The sequence below is a fragment of the Leucoraja erinacea genome, chromosome 25 (genome assembly GCF_028641065.1).
Source record: "Leucoraja erinacea ecotype New England chromosome 25, Leri_hhj_1, whole genome shotgun sequence".
Taxonomy (NCBI): Eukaryota; Metazoa; Chordata; class Chondrichthyes; order Rajiformes; family Rajidae; genus Leucoraja; species Leucoraja erinaceus.
Genome location: NC_073401.1, coordinates 3,487,667 through 3,509,642, shown reverse-complemented (window position 1 = coordinate 3,509,642; position 21,976 = coordinate 3,487,667). Strand labels below are relative to the sequence as shown.

Here is a 21,976-nt window from a genome sequence, read left to right as displayed (position 1 = left end):
CAACAATGTATTTGAGCATTGGGCATTATGACATCACACGATGGAACATTCACCAGGGGGCTGGGGTTGGGGCTGGGGCTGCTTTTATGGGTTAGAAGCCTGTTTATTTTTGAAATATAGTGGTGGGGGGCGGGGGGGGTGTAGGATTTGATTAAAAAAGTGTACTTAAACACGACGACATGTATTGAGGAGCGGATACTTAGAAAGAAAAGCGAAATCTCTACCGAAATGGAAAAGACGTCGGCGATTCTGCGTCCGGTTTCGGAGTTGCGGAGCGTCAGAGGAAGAAACGCGGCCGGAAAGCCGTACATGCAAATGGATCCATTCCGATTGGACGTCCACGAGCATCGGGCATTGTGACATCGCACGGCGGAAACGAATCGAAAGGCAGGCAGCCATCCGAACTGCGGCAGGCAGACTGATTTGAGTTTTATATATTAACTAGACCAAGTGCAGACGCGTTGGGTCTGTTTCCCCAACAGCGTTGCGGGGGGGGGGGGGGGGTGAGGGGGAGAGTAGGGGCTGCGGCATCACACTCAAATTAACCACCCCCCAAACTCACAGGTGGGGGGGGGGGGGGGGTGAGGTGAGAAGAGGGGAGGGAGGGGGAGGAGGAGGAGGAGGAAACATGACAGATTTGGGAGGGAAAGGAGAGCGGGGTAGGGGGGGGAGAGAGAGGGGGGGGGGGGAGAGAGATGGGGGGGGGAGGGGGGTTGGGGAGGGAGGGGAGGAAGGGGAGGAGAGAGGGGAGGGAGGGGAGAGACGGGAAAGAGTGGGGAGTGAGAGGGAGGATGAGAGGGGTAGGGGAAGGGGGCGGGGGAGAGGGAGGGAGGGGGGGTGGGGTAGAGAGGGAACGGGGGGTGAGGAGAGAGGAGGGGTGAGGGGAGGGAGAGGGTTGAGGAGAGGGAGAGGGGTGAGGAGAGGGAAACATAGAAATGAAGTGCAGTAGTAGGCCATTCGGCCCTTCGAGCCTGCACCGCCATTCAATATGATCATGGCTGATCATCCAACTCAGTATCCCGTACCTGCCTTCTCTCCATACCCCCTGATCCCCTTAGCCACAAGGGCCACATCTAACTCCCTCTTAAATATAGCCAATGAACTGGCCTCAACTACCCTCTGTGGCAGAGAGTTCCAGAGATTCACCACTCTCTGTGTGAAAAAAAGTTCTCATCTCGGTTTTAAAGGATTTCCCCCTTATCCTTAAGCTGTGACCCCTTGTCCTGGACTTCCCTAACATCGGGAACAATCTTCCTGCATCTAGCCTGTCCAACCCCTTAAGAATTTTGTAAGTTTCTATAAGATCCCCTCTCAGTCTCCTAAATTCTAGAGAGTATAAACCAAGTCTATCCAGTCTTTCTTCATAAGACAGTCCTGACATCCCAGGAATCAGTCTGGTGAACCGTCTCTGCACTCCCTCTATGGCAATAATGTCCTTCCTCAGATTTGGAGACCAAAAACTGTACGCAATACTCCAGGTGTGGTCTCACCAAGACCCTGTACAACTGCAGTAGAACCTCCCTGCTCCTATACTCAAATCCTTTTGCAATGAAAGCTAACATACCATTCGCTTTCTTTACTGCCTGCTGCACCTGCATGCCTACCTTCAATGACTGGTGTACCATGACACCCAGGTCTCGCTGCATCTCCCCCTTTCCCAATCGGCCACCATTTAGATAATAGTCTGCTTTGCCGTTTTTGCCACCAAAATGGATAACCTCACATTTATCCACATTATACTGCATCTGCCAAATATTTGCCCACTCACCCAGCCTATCCAAGTCACCTTGCAGTCTCCTAGCATCCTCCACACAGCTAACACTGCCCCCCAGCTTAGTGTCATCCGCAAACTTGGAGATATTGCCTTCAATTCCCTCATCCAGATCATTAATATATATTGTAAATAGCTGGGGTCCCAGCACTGAGCCTTGCGGTACCCCACTAGTCACTGCCTGACATTGCTGATTCTATGGGTGAGATGCCAGTTTTTTTTTTTTTGAAATATTGTGAGGGGGGGGGGGGGGGGGGGAGGATTTGATTAAAAATGTCTACATAAATACGACAAAATGTAATCAGGAGTTTCTATAAGATCCTCCCTCAATCTTCTAAAATCTAGCGAGTACAAGCCGAGTCTATCCAGTCTTTCTTCATATGAAAGTCCTGACATCCCAAGAATCAGTCTGGTGAACCTTAACCATATAACCATATAACCATATAACAATTACAGCACGGAAACAGGCCATCTCGACACTTCTAGTCCGTGCCGAACACGTATTCTCCCCTAGTCCCATATACCTGCACTCAGACCATAATCTTCCATTCCTTTCCCGTCCATATAACTATCCAATTTATTTTTCAATTATAAAAACGAACCTGCCTCCACCACCTTCACTGGAAGCTCATTCCACACAGCCACCACTCTCTGAGTAAAGAAGTTCCCCCTCATGTTACCCCTAAACTTCTGTCCCTTAATTCTCATGTCATGTCCCCTTGTTTGAATCTTCCCTACTCACAGTGGGAAAAGCTTATCCACGTCAACTCTGTCTATCCCTCTCATCATTTTAAAGACCTCTATCAAGTCCCCCCTTAACCTTCTGCGCTCCAAAGAATAAAGCCCTAACTTGTTCAACCTCTCTCTGTAACTTAGTTGCTGAAACCCAGGCAACATTCTAGTAAATCTCCTCTGTACTCTCTCTATTTTGTTGACATCCTTCCTATAATTAGGCGACCAAAATTGTACACCATACTCCAGAATTGGCCTCACCAATGCCTTGTACAATTTTAACAGTACATCCCAACTTCTATACTCAATGCTCTGATTTATAAAGGCCAGCACACCAAAAGCTTTCTTTACCACCCTATCTACATGAGATTCCACTTTCAGGGAACTGTGCACAGTTATTCCCAGATCCCTCTATTCACCTACATTCTTCAATTCCCTACCATTTACCATGTAATTCCCTACCATTTACCATGTAAGAGGAGAGAAGTGGGAGAGTGGGGAGGAAGGGGTAGAGAGACTGGTGGAAGAGGGACAGAGTGGTAGGGGAAGGGGGTGGGGTAGAGAGGGAAGGGGTGTGGGGGAGAGAGAGAGATGGGTGGCAGAGGGAGAGGGGTGAGGAGAGGGAAACAGAGAAACATAGAAATTAAGAGCAGGAGTAGGCCATTCGGCCCTTCGAGCCTGCAACACCGTTCAATATGATCATGGCTGATCATCCAACTCAGTATCCCGTACCTGCCTTCTCTCCATACCCCCTGATCCCTTTAGCCACAAGGGCCACATCTAACTCCCTCTTAAATATAGCCAATGAACTGGCCTCAACTACCTTCTGTGGCAGAGAGTTCCAGAGATTCACCACTCTCTGTGTGAAAAAAGTTCTTCTCATCTCCGAATGACAGTTAGTGAAGAGTTTGAATAATCGCTGAGCGTTCTCTATGGCAACAATGTATTTGAGCATTGGGCATTATGACATCACACGATGGAACGTTCACCAGGGGGCTGGGGTTGGGGCTGGGGCTGCTTTTATGGGTTAGAAGCCTGTTTATTTTTGAAATATAGTGGGGGGGGGGGGGGGGGGGGGGGGGGGGGGGGGGGTGTAGGATTTGATTTGAAAAAAGTGTACTTAAAACACGACGAAATGTAATGAGGAGCGGATACTTAGAAAGAAAAGCGAAATCTCTACCGAAATGGAAAAGACGTCGGCGATTCTGCGTCCGGTTTCGGAGTTGCGGAGCGTCAGAGGAAGAAACGCGGCCGGAAAGCCGTACATGCAAATGGATCCATTCCGATTGGACGTCCACGAGCATCGGGCATTGTGACATCGCACGGCGGGGCGGGAACGAATCGAAAGGCAGGAAGGGATCCGAACTGCGGCAGGCAGACTGATTTGAGTTTTATATATGATACTAGACCAAGTGCAGACCCATTGGGTCTGCTCCCCCAATGGTGTGATCCCCCAACCCAATATTGCACCATGCACCCGTCTCCTCCATTGGAACTGAGCCCGTTCCCAAATGTAAGTTTGCAGCCCTCCCCTGCCTGCTGCAGCAGTGAAAAGTTCAGTGTTCCTCTCTTGCAACTTTGTTTCGAAATGTGTTGGAAGCTGACATGTAAATGGAGAAGCCTATTTATTTTTGAAATACATGGGGGTGGGTGGGGGGGGGGGGGGAAGGATTTGATTAAAAACATGTACTTCAAGACGACGAAATGAAATGAGGGGCGGATACTTAGAAAGAAAAGGGAAATCTCTACCGAAATGGAAAATATCTCGGAGATTGAGCGTCTGGATTGGGCGTGGCAATGAATCAAAGGAAGAAATGCAGCCGGACGCCGTACTGCTGGCGGACGGACTGATTTGAGTTTTATATATATACTAGACCAAGTGCAGCCCCGTTGGGTTTGTTTCCCCAACAGCGTTTGCGGGGGGGGGGGGGAGTAGGGGCTGCGGCATCACACTCAAATTAACCACCCCCCAAACTCACAGGTGGGGGGAGGGGGGGGGGGGGGGGGTTGAGAAGAGGGGAGGGAGGGGAGAGGAGGAGGAGGAAACATGACAGATTTGGGAGGGAAAGGAGAGGGGGGGGTAGGGGGTGAGAGAGGGGATGGGGAGAGAGATGTGGGGGAGGGGGGGATGGGGAGGGGGGGGAGGAGGGGGAGAGGGGTGGAGAGAGACGGTAAAAAGAGGGGGGTGAGAGGGAGGAGGAGAGGGGAGGGGGGGGGGGCGGGTGGAGAGAGGGAAGGGGGTGGGGTAGAGAGGGAAGGGGGGGTGAGGGAGAGAGGGAGAGGGGTGAGGGAGAGGGGTGAGGAGAGGGAGAGGGGTGAAGAGAGGGAAACATAGAAATTAAGTGCAGTAGTAGGCCATTCGGCCCTTCGAGCCTGCACCACCATTCAATATGATCAAGGATGATCATCCAACTCAGTATCCTGTACCTGCCTTCTCTCCATACCCCCTGATCCTTTTAGCCACAAGGGCCACATCTAACTCCCTCTTAAATATAGCCAATGAACTTGCCTCAACTACCTTCTGTGGCAGAGAATTCCAGAGATTCACCACTCTCTGTGTGAAAAATGATTTTCTCATCTCGGTCCTAAAAGATTTCCCCCTTATCCTTAAACTGTGACCCCCTGTTCTGGACTTCCCCAACATCTGGAACAATCTTCCTGCTTCTAGCCTGTCCAACCCCTTAAGAATTTTGTAAGTTTCTATAAGATCCCCCCTCAATCTTCTAAAATCTAGCGAGTACAAGCCAAGTCTATCCAGTCTTTCTTCATTTGAAAGTCCTGACATCCCAGGAATCAGTCTGTTGTGTACTCCCTCTATGGTCTGTTTCCCCAACGGCGTTTGGGGGGGGGGGGGGGGGGGGGGGGGGAGGAAACGGGAGAGGGGAGGGAGGAGGAGGAAACGGGATAGATTTGGGAGGGAAAGGAGAGCGGGGGAGGGGAGATGGGGAGGGAGGGGGGCAGGGTGGGATGGGGGGAGGGGTGGATGGAAAGAGGGGAAAGAGTGGGGAGGGAGGAGGAGAGGGGTAGCGGGAGTGATGGAAGAGGGACAGAGGGATAGGGGAAGGGTGTGGGGGGAGAGAAGGTAGGGGGTGGGGGTAGAGAGGGAAGGGGGGTGGGGGAGAGAGGGATGGGGAGAGGGGGAGGAGGAGAGGGGGAGGAGAGAGTGGGAGAGAAGTGGAAGAGAAGTGGGGAGGGAGGGAGGGGTAGAGGGGGTAGCGGGTGTGGTAGAAGAGGGCACAGAGGGGTAGGGGGAAGGGGGGTGGTGGTAGAGAGGGAAGGGGGTGGTGGTAGAGAGGGAAGGGGGTGGTGGTAGAGAGGGAAGGGGGGTGGGGGAGAGAGAGATGGGTGGCAGAGGGAGAGGGGTGAGGAGAGGGACACATAGAAACATAGAAATTAAGTGCAGTAGTAGGCCACTCGGCCCTTCGAGCCTGCACCATTCTCCATTCAATATGATCACGGCTGATAGAAACATAGAAACATAGAAATTAGGTGCAGGAGTAGGCCATTCGGCCCTTCGAGCCTGCACCGCCATTCAATATGATCATGGCTGATCATCCAACTCAGGATCCCGTACCTGCTTCTCGCCATACCCCCTGATCCCCTTAGCCACAAGGGCCACATCTAACTCCCTCTTAAATATAGCCAATGAACTGGCCTCAACTACCCTCTGTGGCAGAGAGTTCCAGAGATTCACCACTCTCTGTGTGAAAAAAGTTCTTCTCATCTCGGTGTTAAAGGATTTACCCCTTATCCTTAAGCTGTGACCCCTTGTCCTGGACTTCCCTAACATCGGGAACAATCTTCCTGCATCTAGCCTGTCCAACCCCTTAAGAATTTTGTACGTTTCTATAAGATCCCCTCTCAGTCTCCTAAATTCTAGAGAGTATAAACCAAGTCTATCCAGTCTTTCTTCATAAGACAGTCCTGACATCCCAGGAATCAGTCTGGTGAACCGTCTCTGCACTACCTGTATGGCAATAATGTCCTTCCTCAGATTTGGAGACCAAAACTGTACGCAATACTCCAGGTGAGGCCCACAACTGCAGTAGAACCTCCCTGCTCCTATACGCAAATCCTTTTGCAATGAAAGCTAACATACCATTTGCTTTCTTTACTGCCTGCTGCACCTGCATGCCTACCTTCAATGACTGGTGTACCATGACACCCAGGTCTCGCTGCATCTCCCCCTTTCCCAATCGGCCACCATTTAGATAATAGTCTGCTTTCCTGTTTTTGCCACCAAAATGGATAACCTCACATTTATCCACATTATACTGCATCTGCCAAACATTGCCCACTCACCCAGCCTATCCAAGTCACCTTGCAGTCTCCTAGCATCCTCCTCATAGCTAACACTGCCCCCCAGCTTAGTGTCATCCGCAAACTTGGAGATATTGCCTTCAATTCCCTCCAGATCATTACCTCCAGATCATTAATATATATTGTAAATAGCTGGGGTCCCAGCACTGAGCCTTGCGGTACCCCACTAGTCACTGCCTGACATTGCTGATTCTATGGGTGAGATGCCAGTTTTTTTTTTTTTAATATTGGGAGGGGGGGGGAGAAGGATTCGATTAAAAATGTCTACATAAATACGACAAAATGTAATCAGGAGTTTCTATAAGATCCTCCCTCAATCTTCTAAAATCTAGCGAGTACAAGCCGAGTCTATCCAGTCTTTCTTCATATGAAAGTCCTGACATCCCAGGAATCAGTCTGGTGAACCTTAACCATATAACCATATAACAATTACAGCACGGAAACAGGCCATCTCGACCCTTCTAGTCCGTGCCGAACACATATTCTCCCCTAGTCCCACATACCTGCACTCAGAACATAACCTTCCATTCCTTTCCCGTCCATATAACTATCCAATTTATTTTTAAATTATAAAAACGAACCTGCCTCCACCACCTTCACTGGAAGCTCATTCCACACAGCTACCACTCTCTGAGTAAAGAAGTTCCCCCTCATGTTACACCTAAACTTCAGTCCCTTAATTCTCAAGTAATGTCCCCTTGTTTGAATCTTCCCTCCTCTCAGTGGGAAAAGCTATCCACGTCAACTCTGTCTATCCCTCTCATCATTTTAAAGACCTCTATCAAGTCCCCCCTTAACCTTCTGCGCTCAAAAGAATAAAGCCCTAACTTGTTCCACCTTTCTCTGTAACTTAGTTGCTGAAACCCAGGCAACATTCTAGTAAATCTCCTCTGTACTCTCTCTATTTTGTTGACATCCTTCCTATAATTAGGCGACCAAAATTGTACACCATACTCCAGAATTGGCCTCACCAATGCCTTGTACAATTTTAACATTACATCCCAACTTCTATACTCAATGCTCTGATTTATAAAGGCCAGCACACCAAAAGCTTTCTTTACCACCCTATCTATATGAGATTCCACTTTCAGGGAACTGTGCACAGTTATTCCCAGATCTCTCTGTTCACCTACATTCTTCAATTCCCTACCATTTACCATGTACTTCCCTACCATTTACCATGTAATTCCCTACCATTTACCATGTAAGAGGAGAGAAGTGGGAGAGTGGGGAGGAAGGGGTAGAGAGACTGGTGGAAGAGGGACAGAGTGGTAGGGGAAGGGGGTGGGGTAGAGAGGGAAGGGGGTGGGGGAGAGAGAGATGGGTGGCAGAGGGAGAGGGGTGAGGAGAGGGAAACAGAGAAACATAGAAATTAAGAGCAGGAGTAGGCCATTCGGCCCTTCGAGCCTGCACCATTCGCCATTCAATATGATCACGGCTGATCATCCAACTCAGTATCCCGTACCTGCCTTCTCTCCATACTCCCTGATCCCTTTAGCCACAAGGGCCGCATCTAACTCCCTCTTAAATATAGCCAATGAACAGGCCTCAACTTCCTTCTGTGGCAGAGAGTTCCAGAGATTCACCACTCTCTGTGTGTGAAAAAATGTTCTTCTCATCTCCGAATGACAGTTAGTGAAGAATTTGAATAATCGCTGAGCGTTCTCTATGGCAACAATGTATTTGAGCATCGGGCATTGTGACATCACACGATGGAACGTTCACCATGGGCTGGTGCTGCTTGTGTGGGTGAGAATCCAGTTTATTTTTGAAATATTGAGGTGGTGGATCGGGGGGGGGGGGGGGGGGGGGGGGGATGAAGGATTTGATTAAAAAAGTGTACTCAAACACGACAAAATGTAATGAGGAGCGGATACTTAGAAAGAAAAGCGAAATCTCTACCGAAATGGAAAAGACGTCGGCGATTCTGCGTCCGGATTCGGAGTTGCGGAGAATCAAAGGAAGAAACGCGGCCGGAAAGCCGTACATGCAAATGGATCCATTCCGATTGGACGTCCGCGAGCATCGGGCATTGTGACATCGCACGGCGGGAACGAATTGAAAGGCGGGAAGGGATCCGAACTGCGGCAGGCAGACTGATTTGAGTTTTATATAATAGATAGATAGATAGATAGATAGATAGATAGATAGATAGATAGATAGATAGATAGATAGATAGATAGATAGATAGATAGATAGATAGATAGATAGATAGATAGATACCTAAACTGTGGTGCAAATTTATTTGAATGTTTTTAGCTTCATGGGTAAGATCAGCATTTATTGTTTATCCCTAATTGCCCTCAAAAGATTATGGCGTGACATCTTCATGAACTGCGACTGTCTTTGCGTTGAAGGTGTTTGCACAATGCTAATGGGTAAGGATGTAGGATATAGACCCGGTGACAATGAAGAAACAGTTGTAATTCCAAGGCAGAACCAGATGTGACGCAGTCATGCAATAAAACATGTGCCCTTACCAGCCATGACATATTAATGCAATTTTCCAGCATACTTTCCACTTGTCATGCTGGTCGAGATGTTGTTGCCTTTGCGTGGCAATACATGAAACCCCAGCATCCACTGACACAGCTTACATTGTGCTGGTGATTCAAGCTGACTTGATTAGGAAAGAAATGCAGTTGCTGGAAAAATCGAACACACAAAAAGCTGGAGAAACTCAGCGGGTGAGGCAGCATCGATGGAGCGAAGGAATGGGTGACGTTTCGGGTCAAGACCCTTCTTCAGACTGATGTGTGGGTGGGTGGGAAGAAGAAAGGAAAAGGCGGAGACGGTATGGTTGTGGGGGAACTGGGAAGGGGAGGGGAAGGAGGGAGAAAGCAAGGAGTATCTGAAATTGGAGAAGTCAATGTTCATACCGCTGGGGTGTAAACTACCCAAGCGAAATATGAGGTGCTGCTCCTCCAATTTGCTGTGGGACTCACTCTGGCCATGGAGGTGGCCCAGAGCAGAAAGGTCTGATTCGGAGTGGAGAGGGGGAGTTGAATTGCTGATCCACCGAGAGATCATGTTGGTTAATGCGAACTGAGCAGAGGTGTTGGGCGAAGCGATGTAGAGCAGTTAACACCTAGAACACTGGATGCAATAGATGAGGTTGGAGGAGGTGCATGTGAAGGCAGAGGTTCATGGAGCTCTGAGACTTCCCTGTGGACTTAATGCATGAGCTATGCAAAGTGGTATCCTAATCTGGTTTGGTTTCTCCAAAATGAAGGAGACCCCATTGTGCACATTGAATGCACACTTGATGGGAAGAAAAAATGAATCACTGCTTCAATATCGAGGACTGTTGGGTAGAGGGTAGGGTAAAGGGAAGAGGTTGTAGAACAGATGTGGCATCTTCTGCACGTGTGGGAAAGTGCCGTAAAAAGTGGATTGATTGGTGGAGATGAAAGAGTTAAGGCGTGGATTTATGATGGGAATGGCTTTGAAATGCTAAGATGGAAAAAGAAGGAATGTTGAAGCTGGAAGAATTGTGAAGAATGATCCGTTGAAGAGCATGGAAGATGGTAAGATCAGTGTGGAGAATACTAATATGCAAAGGCAGTTTAAGATTAAGGACAAGGTGGTTTTGGAGCACTTGAAGACCATTAAGGTTGATAAATCTCTGGGACCTCATGAGATCCATGAACAGGTTATTGAGAGAGGAAAGTAAGGAGATTGCAGGAGACTTGACAAAGAACTTTGTGTCTTCTCTGGCCACAGGCGAGGTCTAGGTGGACTGGAACATGGCTAATATTGTTTGTTCATTTAAGAAGGGAAGTGGAGAGAATCCAGAGAATTATGGGCTGGTGACCCTCGCCTTATTGGTCTATTGGAGACGATTATTCAAGATAGAATTTATTTCCATTTGGAAGAAAATGGGTTAATTAAGGACAGTGAGCATAGCTTTGTACATGCAGGTCATGTTTTACTGATTTGATTCAAATTTGTGAGGAGGTGATTGATGAGGGTAGAGTGTTGGATGTTGTGTACATGGATTTTAGTAAGGCATTTGATAATATCTCCCATGGTAGGCTGATCCAGAAGATGTGCTGGATTAACAGTGGCTTGGTCATAGAGTCATCTGCAAACTTACCAACCAACCTGTCTACGTTTACTTCTGTGTCATTTTTTAAAATATATAAACATAGAAGGTTTGGCCAACAAAAATTCTGGAGAAACTCAGCGGGTGAGGCAGCATCTATGGAGCGAAGGAATAGGTGATGTTTCGAATGTAAAAGTGAAATCTGAGTGAAATCTCAGTGAAAGGCACTTTTTCTGGACTTTTCCTGGCCTGGCACGGGCCTTTTGGGACAAAATGCTCCTCCTGGGCTAATACGGGCATTTTGGGCAAAAAGGGACTGGTTTCTCGGCCAGTAGGGGCCTTGTGGGCCAAGATTAGTGGTTTCAGGCAGACCAAACAAATCATTTCCATTTCCATTTCAAGCACAGGGCAGGCCAAACAACTCATGGCAATGTTAATTCATTTCCATTTCCAGTTTGCATTGCAGTGTCAAGCACAGGGCAGGCCAAACAACTCGTGGCATTGTCATTTCATTTCCATTTTGCATTGCAGTCTCAAGCAGAGGGCAGGCCAAACAACTCGTGGCATTGTAATTTCATTTCCATTATGTATTGCAGTCTCAAGTACAGGGCAGGCCAAACAACTCGTGGCATTGTCATTTCATTTCCATTTTGCATTGCTGCCTCAAGCACAGGGCAGGCCAAACAACTCATGGCATTGTCTTTTCATTTCCATTTTGCATTGCAGCCTCAAGCACAGGGCAGGCCAAGCAACTCATGACATTGTCATTTCATTTTCATCTTGCATTGCAGTCTCAAGCACAGGGCAGGCCAAACAACTCATGGCATTGTCATTAATGGCTAACAAATCATTTATTGCAAGTACATTGCAGACTCACAGTTCAGTTGATTCACAGATTAGAATCACAGTTGTGGTCTCCCCCTCGTGATCTTCCAGTGACTGACTCGCGTCCAGGCACCCAGGGTTTTATAGTCCTGCCCACTCCACACCCCCTCCCCGGAAAGGGTGTTACCTTCATCATGGTGATTAACAGGCGAGCCGATCAATCAGCTGATCTCAAGATTTTTTAAACACTCATAACTTTTTTTTTTCATCAATCGGAAAAGTCCTCAGGCCTGTCTCAGCGGAGGAGGCCTGTGAGTAAGATGGCCAAAAATCATAGCGATATAGTGCAGCGTTTTTTCTAAAATCAATATACAACGCAGACAGGAAGTGGTCAAGATGAGACTTTTAGTTATATAGATATAAGTAAAAAGGCATAGTGTATGCTTGCTTTCATAGGTCATGGCATTGAGAATAAAAGTCCACAAATCATGATGCAATTTTATAGGACTTTAGTGACATGCCACTTTGGAGTATTGCATGCAGTTCTGGTCATCCCATTATGCCTTGCAGCGCCTGAGACCTGGGTTCAATCCTGACTATGGATGCTGTCTGTATGGAGTTTGTATGTACCCTCTGTGGTTTTGTGGGTTTTCTTCGGGTGTTCCGGATTCCTCCCACTCCCCAGAGATGTGCAGGTTTGTGGGTTAATTGGCTTTGGTAAGATTGTAAACATTGTCCCTAGTGTGAAGGATAGTGCTAGTGTTCAGGCTGAATGCTGGTCGGTGCTGACTCAGTGGATTGAAGGGCATGTTTCATCGCTGTATCTCCCAAGTCTAAAGTCTAAATCATAGATAGGGTGGACGGTCAGAATTTTTCTTTCAGGATGGAAATATCTAATACTAGAGGGCAAAGTTTAAAGGTTACTAGACCAAGTGCAGACCCTTTGGGTCTGTTCCCGCAACGCATGGTTGCAACGGAGGGCGGTCTGACGTCCTGACGTCATGGCACAATGCCACACGTTAGGCGTACGCCGTCAATACGCTGCGTACGCCGTCATGACGCTACGTACGTCGAGATGCTGCGTACGACGTCGAGATGCTGCGTATGCCCTCAATGCGCCTGCGGTCCGACAGGCCATTGACGCGCAGGATTATCGGAGAGTGCAAGCTAGCGAGGCCGGCGAAAAGTAGCGGGGGAAGCAGGCGATCTTTGGCTTCGGCCAGCGGGACAGGGCCGGGGGAGGGGGGGGGGGGGGGGGGAGTGGAGGAAGTGAAATCGCTAGCGAAATGGGAAAAGTGAGCGTTTGTGTAGGGGGGGGGAAGAGGATTTTATAAAAAATATGTACAGAAAAATTACGAATTTTGATGAGGTGCGGATGAGTGAAATCGTTAGCGAAATGGTAAAAATCTAGACGTTTTTGCGTGTGGTTTTGTCGAAGTAACGAATCAAAGGGCAAAAAAAGGACGTACACACACAGTTTTAAAAGTATACTAGATGAAGGGAAGGGGGTTGGGGAGAGAGAGGGATGGGGGGGGGGGGAGGAGGGAGGAGGAGAGGGAAAGGGGAGGGAGATGGAGGGGGAGTAGAGAGAGAGGGATGGTGGGGGGATAGGTGTGGGGGGGGGGAGGAGGGAGATGGGGTAGTAGAGGGAGGGGGAAAGAGTGTGGAGGGAGGGGGAGAGGGGTGATGGGAGAGAGGGGAAATAGTGGGGAGGGAGAGTGGCAGGGGGAGGGGTAGGGACAGTCCATTTGTTCCCCATTCCCTATCACCCCCAATCCACTTTCTCTATACCCACACACATGATGACGCGCTTCGTCACAGGCTGCAGGGGTGGGGGGGAGGGGCTGATGCTGGGGCTGCTGCAAAGGCATATGTAAATGATCCATTCCGATTGGACATCTGTGAGCATTGGGCAGTGTGACATCACACGATGGAACATTCACCAACATTCTATGGGTGAGAGCTGGTTTTTATTTTTTATTTTTGGCGAGGGGGTGGGGGGGAAGAAGGATTTTATTAAAAATAATACATAAACACGACAAAATTTAATCAGGAGTGGATACTTGGAATGAAAAGTGAAATCTCTACTAAATGGAAAAAATCTCGGCGTTTCTGGGTCTGACGTTGGCGTAGCAATGAATGAAAGGCTGGCAGCCGCGTCAGAAACACACACAGCCAGCCGGCCAGCCAGCTACAGAGTTTTATATTATAGCTAGACCAAGTGCAGACCCGTTGGGTCTGTTTCCCCAACGCGCGTTTGCTGGGGAGGGGTGGGGGAGGCTGCGGCATCACTCTCACACTAACCACCCCCCAAACACACAGGTGGGGGGACGGGGAGACAGGGTGGGCAGAGGAGAGGGAGAGGAGGAAACGGGAGATTTGGAAGGGAGAGCGGGGTAGGGAGAGAGAGGCGGATGGGAAGGGGGAGGAGAGTGGGGAGTGGGAGGAGAGTGGGGAGGGCAGGAAGGGGGGGAGAGGAGTAGGAAAGGGGTAGCGTGGAGTGGTGCAAGAGAGAGAGGGGAGGGGGGTGGGGTGGGGGGGGGGAGAGGGGGGGTGAAGAGGGGATGGGGGAGGGGGGGGGGGAGTGTCATACAGCCCAGAAACTGGTCTTTTAACTTAGCTTTCCCAAGGCGACCAAGGTGCCCCATCTTCTCGAGTCCGACCTGCCCATGTTTGGCGCAAATACCTCTCAACATTTCCAACCCATGTCACCGTCCAAATGTCTTTTAAACATGAATAGACCAGGTGCGGACCCATTGGGCTCAGCCTCCCAAGGCAATATTCCACCACTGACCCATAGCCCCCAACTGCGCAGGAGTGGCTGACGGGTTATCCTATTAAATCTTTCCCCTCAAAGCTTTAGAAAACCTTTAGAAAGGAGATGAGGAGGAATTTGTTTAGTAAGAAGTTGGTGAATCTGTGGAATTCATTGGCCTAGAAGGCTGTGGATATTTTTAAGGCGGAGATTGATAGATTCTAGATTAGTACTGGTGTCGGGGGTTATGGGGAGAAGGCAGGAGAATTACAAATTACCCGGTACCACCTTCCGGTGTCTGAACTGTCAAATATAAAAGACACAATTCAATTATCATCCACTCATGTTTTATTTTAGAGTCAAAAGCAAGGTGGTTGCCATGACAGGAACTGTGAACACAACAATACTATTGACATTAGTCACAAGGATGTGCACATTTGTTAAAATTGCAATACTGTTCAGAAACTTGCAATTTTTTTACTTTCCAGCTAACTGGTCATAAAGTTTTGGCACATAATCATCCCATTCAGCTTGATAACAGGTGCCAGCCACTGGCGAACCCAAACTGTACTTCTTACGGAAAGCGGCAGTTTTGAAATTCCCGCGCTTATCGCCAGACCGGTTGGTCAATCGTGGTTCATCACATTGTAAAGCTTTAGATTGTTCATAAACCAGCCAGACATAGCGGTGAAGACCTGAAATAAATGTTGACAGTTAATTTAAACAAAAAAAACGGCTGGCAATCAAGAATCAAAGCAGCACTGGAGACAGCCATTGGCTGAGAGTTTAAGCTATCTCTCTTCAGTTATTTCCTGTTCATCATCTTATCCTACAGCTGCTAATTTCTCATTGTAAACATTCAACCTCCCCCCCACCCACCCCCAATCGACAAACTCTACACTGCAAGGGCCAGGAAGTGAGCGGGTAAGCTCATCATTGACCCCTCTCACCCTGGCCACAAACTCTTTGAAGCACTTCCCTCTGGAAGGCGACTCCGGATTGTCAAAGCTGCCACAGCCAGACATAAAAACAGCTCTATTCCACGAGCAGCACAGTGCCCCCCCCTCCATAATGTTTGGGACAAAGACCCATTATTTATATATTTGCCTCTGTTCTCCACAATTTGAGATTTGAAATTGCAGAAGACAATGTTAACCAATTAAAGAAACCTTAAAGAAATTGAAAATCCATAATTTTCAGTTAAATAAATGCATTATTCATACACAGAATAATAATGCAACTTCGCACGACATTAAAATACATAATATAACTTCCCATCATTGAAAGCATCTATACACCTGAGGTCCTATTCCATCCAGTTCAGAACGGCTACTTTCCTACAGTCATCATATCATTGAACTGACCTGCACAGCCGTTCCTCAGAAATGGAATACTGGAGATCATCTCCAGGGCTTGTCTCTTTCCTGTTTTTTCTCTCATTAATTATGTCCAAGGTTCCCAACTGCTTTAACAGGACATCAATAATACACAAGAAGAGTAAGGCGACACGCCTCAATGAATGCTGACCAGTGGAATTAACATCCGTGGTGAAGTGCAATGACAGTTTGGTTTTGGTGCATGCCAACTTGCACCTTAGAGGGAGGAAGATGACATGCGCTACAAAATGTTCTGCCAAATTCACATCTCAATTATTATGTAATTAATCAAATTCCCGTTGCCTCATTCATCCCTCACGACAGGTGTAGAGCTGAGGATAAATTGCTGATTGCAATTTTCAGATTTCAATGTTTGTACTCTCTTGAGACTCCTGGAATTGTTGTTATTGATTTTATGGAACAACAGGTTTTGTCATCACTCAACAAAAAATTCCAGACTGCTAATATTCCCTTCACTCTTACATTTCAGGTAAAGCGTGGTTGCCTTATGTTTGGCTCTGACAACATTTAAAACACAGTGCACTAATATTGTATATTTATATTAGTACAAATGCATTATATTTCAGGATTATCTCATTTGTGCATTGGGTGCATTAGAAATGCACAATTGAGAGAATTGAAATTTAAATTTTCCACAAAACCTGTTGGTTAATTGTAACCAGAATTACGTAACACTTTTTATTAATGAATTAATCTGTACAATAAAACTGACTTGCCTGTTCCTTGGGGAGGACCAGAGCCAACATAGTCAGAAAGAATCTCTCCACTTTTAATATCATTTCCTTTCATATTAACTACAAGGAAATGATGCCATTCCCTAATAAATAAAAAAAAACAAGATTAATTCTTGAGCAATGCACCACATTAGGCAGTTTGGAAAGTTAACTAAGAACCAGTTAAAATGGAAAATTCCAAGCACGAGTTTCAACAGTATGGTCCAAAAACATGAACAAAGTTTTGTAAGGAAGCATCCAGGTCCTGAATTTGGCGCTTTTATTAATAAATCCAACAGTTATGATGACAAGATAACCCCATTCTTGAAGTTAGCTAGTGAAGATTGATTGATGAGACAATCGTTGCTGGAAAGTGTCCCATTTCAACAGACTTTAGAGCAGCACGGATTACAAGAGCATGAACTACATTTTCTGTACAAAGTTCACTGATACAAACACGGAAGCAAATGTTACTATTCGTGTGCTAGGCAACAACAAATATTGGGCCATTTATGAAAGCACATACTGAGCATGCAGTTATCTCCACTTTGCCACTACAGTAACCCCATGTGTAGGAGAAAACAAACACACCTCCCGCCCCCCCAACAAAAATCACGGTTACATCCAATCCATAAACATCATCTACAAATATGTATAATCTACTTCAAGTAATCATTTGTTTTTGCTTTACACATTTAACAGTTGAATGCAATAAACTCTGTATATACAAACAAATAATTTATAAATATTTTGAAAGTTTTAATGGCAAACTTTAAAAAAACAATTTAAAATTCACGAATCCAGTTCACTTTATTTTAATAACAATTATATAAACAGGAGGGATAATATTCTTCAGGATTCATTTCATAACATCTCATCTCATATTAGTTGGGCCAGAGATGCTAAATAAAGGAGTTGCTGTACTCTCAGATTACTGCAGTAGTGCCTTCAAGGAATTTAGAACATCCATGGTGGTTTGTTCACTAAAGGATGTTTAAAACACATAACCTTGAATGTGTTTAAATTATCTTCCCTTCACACTAAGAAATAATGAAGACATGGCATTTTATAAATGTTGTAAAATACAGTAATACCATGTTTAGTGTTACCCCACCCGCAGAGTGCTGCTTTGCTACTGTGCTCCTTTATTTTGGAGTCTTCTTTTTGTTTAAAACAGTCCGCAGAATGCAATGACATAAATGTTTTGTGATTTGACCAACGTGAGAACAATGTGATAACTGTGCGGGGGGGATATAATGCAATAACTCTGCATGGGGGAAAATCAAAGCTCCAGTCGGAGGTGTACAGAGGAGGAAGAACGCCGGGTTCAGACGTATCTCATACAAGCACAAAGACGAAGGAGAGAACAGGGCAGTCTGAAAAGTGGCACGATGCCAGCGGAACAAGTGTTGGGATAGGGTCGCGCCAGGACTATTGGTCACTTGGGCTCAATCCACCGCGGGAGAACAGCAAGAGGCCGACAGGGAAGTAGACTCCAAACATGAGAATCTTGTGTTGTGTTGGGTTGTATTGTCAGGTTGAATTACTCCAAATCCCCTCTTGTGGAATGAGGGCGTTGGGTGGTGGGGGATGTGACTGACAACCAGTTTCAGTCGGTGAAGTTGCAGGGGAGGGTCAAGCATGAGTTCTGGACATGAAGAGCTGAAGGCTTACCATTGATTGAAGGTTTTGGTTGGATGTCAAGTCAGCTGAAGGAGTGAATCAGGTCGTTTCATGTCTCGTTTACACGTGAGCCGCCAATGTACATTAAATAAATTGCTAAACATCTGGTATAAACATTGTTGAAATGTCTACGGTCTTACAAGCGAGTTAGCAAAAGTTAGCAATAAGTGAGTTAAAAATCAGGATTGTATCTCATTCATGAGATATTATAATAACCTGGTGAGCGCTGTTTTGTTTTGTAATCCATTTTCTAGGAACGTATCTAGAGTATATTACTGTATGTACAATACTTATTTTGACTGGATGAAATCTGCTCAAAACAGGAATGTAAGTAAAATTTGTTGAGTACAGGAAACGGGGAAAGCAAAGATGTAAGTTTAAATTATCAATAGTTAAGATTTATCTTTTGTAGGCATTGGTGATTTTCTAACCCTGTTATCTTTCTGCCTTTTAAAGTTGCCGAATTGTGCACGTTAATTTGCCTCTCCATCAGGGAAGATGAACATTAATTGATAATAGCAAGCAAATCCAGGAATTACAGGTTGGACATCAACAACAATAATAAATCACTGTAAATGGTAAAAGGCTGTAAAACTCAGTTGAAGTTATGTTTTACATTATGAAGAATCAGGGAATGCAGGATATTTTTCAAAACATTCCACAAGATGTCAAATTTGCTAAATATTTTTGCCAGTATCAATATATGTCCTAGATTGAGAAACGATGAGGAGAAATAAATATTTGCACACGTCAAATGGGAACTAGATTATTTTAACTCCTTAAGCCCGTTTTGCCAGTGAGATCCCAGTATTTTTACAACCAATCTGCAAGATATATGTATTTTTATTAACCTAATTTGCCAGTGACCATTTACAGAACAATAAAAATAGGTGTTTCTTTCTGAACAACTAGCTCTACATTTTAGACTACAACTACCCTGTTTCATCTCTCCATCTTCAGCAAATGATAAATGCCAAGCATCATTTTAAAATTTGTCACATTTCGCCAATTTATTGAAAAATTGGCGAAATGTAGGTTGTTCTTTTCATTGCAAATTGCACCCTCAGTCTCTTCCTTGAAGAAATAACCAGGAATGATTAATACCAACCTAAATTGTGGTTTCTCCCTACTTGGAGCATCGGGGTCGGTCAGAACTAGAGTGTATTGCTTGGCTGGACTGGAACCAGGCCAGTTAATGCTGACTGGACGTTTCTGCACCTGCACCAGGAAATTAAATGTTTTAACATCATTAGCATTATGTCAAGTTTAAAGACTTATAACCATACAACAATTACAGCACGGAAACAGGCCATCTCGGCCCTTCTAGTCCGTGTCGAACACTTACTCTCACCTAGTTCCATCTACCTGCACTCAGACCATAACCCTTGGAAGAGAAAATGGAATGGGTTCAAGATCAAACCAGTTGAGGGAGGAGAATCAATCTGAACAAGGGTCTCAACCCAAAACATCACCTGCCCGTTCCCTCCTCCCAACTGTAGAGGCACCAGAAGGTAGAGGTCCAGCAGAAACCTGTGACAAAAGGAGTGATGATAGATGACAAGTACAGGAAGCCTAGGCAGGACTGGCTTGGGTTCCTAGGCTAGGCACCACATTGAGAACCAGAAAAAGGCAAACTTATTAGGGACAGAAAGACAGCCAATGTCCACTGGAGGAACACTTCACAGACCTACCCTACCACAACTCCATCATTAGCGTGAGCACAGTTGACTCCATTCTACAACAGCCCATGCAGATATGCCTTGCCATCATTCCAGGCCTAACAAGTCAAGATGGCCACAACACAACTAACTCCTAAGCAAACAGGCCTCGGGAGCAAACAGTATCCCACTGGTCACTCTTGGGGGTCATTTCTTTCTAAGAACCCACAGAACTGAAACTTAAGACAAATCATCCTGGATAATATCCAAGTAATAATTAGGGTTAAAGTAAGAATTGTCATCAGAAGGTCTTTCACACCAGAGGGCGATCAATAATTTACAGAATAAATTCACACCATGAGGAATGCAATCAATTAAGACATCATGAAATGGGACGGTGGATGGCAAAGACATTAGGGTCCATCTGAATGGCCGAGTATCTAGTCCACCTCGCATGGTGATAACACGCAGAGGCGCTAGCTGCATATTCTGACTGCACTGATTTGATGACATTGGTGCTCCCCTCATATTAAAACAGTGAGTTCCATGGCAATTGTGGTACTCCGACCAGGGAAATGCCAAAAGAAAATGTTGCAAGAAATAAAGTTAAAAGTTTGATGTTTGAGAAGGTCTGGGACTGGGTCTGGGACAGACACATGCTGTTTCTCTTTGTGCAGGTGCTGCCAGATCTACCGAGTGTTTCCAGCACCTACATAATCATACAGTGTGGAAACAGGTTCTTCAGTCCAACTTGCCTGCACCGGTCAACATCTCCCAGCTACACTAGTCCCACCTGCCTGCATTTGGTCCATATCCCTCCAAACCTGCACAACCATTTCTTAAACGTTGGGATAGTCCCGGCCTCAACCACCTCCTCTGGCAGCTTGTTCCACACACCCACATACTGTGTGAAAAAGTTACCCCTCGGGTTTCAATTGAATCTTTTTCCCTTCACCTTGAACCTATGTCCTGTGATCCTTGATTCCCCTACTCTGGGCAAGTCTGTGCATCTACCCGATCTATTCCTCTCTAGATCTTATACACCTACACGTTTAACACAAAAATCAGCATGGAATAAAACGACTTCCAGCATAAATAACGCGTCGTGTGGAAGGGGCGGCATTGGTTTTGATCAATGTTCACGGTTTGATTCCCCCCGTGCCCCGGTGGCGGGAGGAGGACGAGGAGGAGATGGCGCTTCAACTGCTGTCCCTTCTGGAGAGTTCGTCGCCCGCTCCCTCCCACCCTCAGGCCTGCAGTAACACACCGGCGGCCGGTTACAGCCCAGCGGCGGGACGGGGCGTGATGGGCCCTGCATCAACCCCCCTCACCCTCCCCCTCACCTTGCCCCCGGCCTCCACCACCCCTTTGCCCCGGACCCCCCCGTACCTGGGTCGGGGTGAGCAGGAGCCATGATGGGCCCTGCATCAACCCCCCTCACCCTCCCCTTGCCCCCGGCCCCCGGGCCTCGGTACCTGGGTGGGCGTCAGCACTTTGCCCAGCGCACCGGTTTCCACGCCATCGTATTTGACAGCCAGCGGGTGCTGGGGTTTCTCATCCACTTCGTATAAGGCCAGAGGGCAGTTCCATCTCTCTAAATCGGCAGCCATACCAGCTGTCACTGTCACCCACCGCCTGGCCTGCAGTAACTGTCGGCTCAATCACACACGCTGGCTTTTTAAGTAGCTTTGTAGCTTTGATCACACCCACCGACCCGCCCCCCGACAGACTGCGACTACTGCTGCTGCCCTCTAGTATCTTTGCTGCTGCCCCCCTTCTCCTCCTTCTCCTGCTCCTACTCCTCCTTCTCCTCCTTCCTCCTCCTTCTCTCCCTCCTCCTCCTCCTCCTCCTCCTCCTTCTCCTCCTTCTCCTCCTCCTCCTCCTTCTCCTCCTCCTCCTTCCTCCCTCTCTTCTCCTCCTCCTCCTCCTCCTCTTCCCCAATCCACACAGGCTGCACTCTGCCAGCTATACCAGCCAATCACTCGGAATAAAAAGCAGTCATTTTAAACCGTGGGCTTTGCAAAGTGCTGCTCAAGTTCAAGCTGAAGTAGACACTTGGACTATCTTTCATTGGAC

The 21,976-nt window shown here is 46.9% G+C and overlaps 1 protein-coding gene across 1 annotated transcript; it reads right to left on the bottom strand.

The window, feature by feature from the left end:
* Positions 1-14,778: 14,778 nt before the first annotated feature.
* Positions 14,779-21,645, bottom strand: LOC129709303 (phosphatidylethanolamine-binding protein 1-like). Its single transcript, XM_055655586.1, has 4 exons — positions 21,375-21,645; positions 19,350-19,459; positions 16,562-16,662; positions 14,779-15,143 (listed from the first exon to the last, which is right to left on the bottom strand). Exons 1-4 carry the CDS (start codon positions 21,507-21,509, stop codon positions 14,926-14,928), a joined length of 564 nt encoding a protein of 187 aa, XP_055511561.1. The 5' UTR covers positions 21,510-21,645; the 3' UTR covers positions 14,779-14,925.
* Between the last annotated feature and the right edge of the window lie 331 nt (positions 21,646-21,976).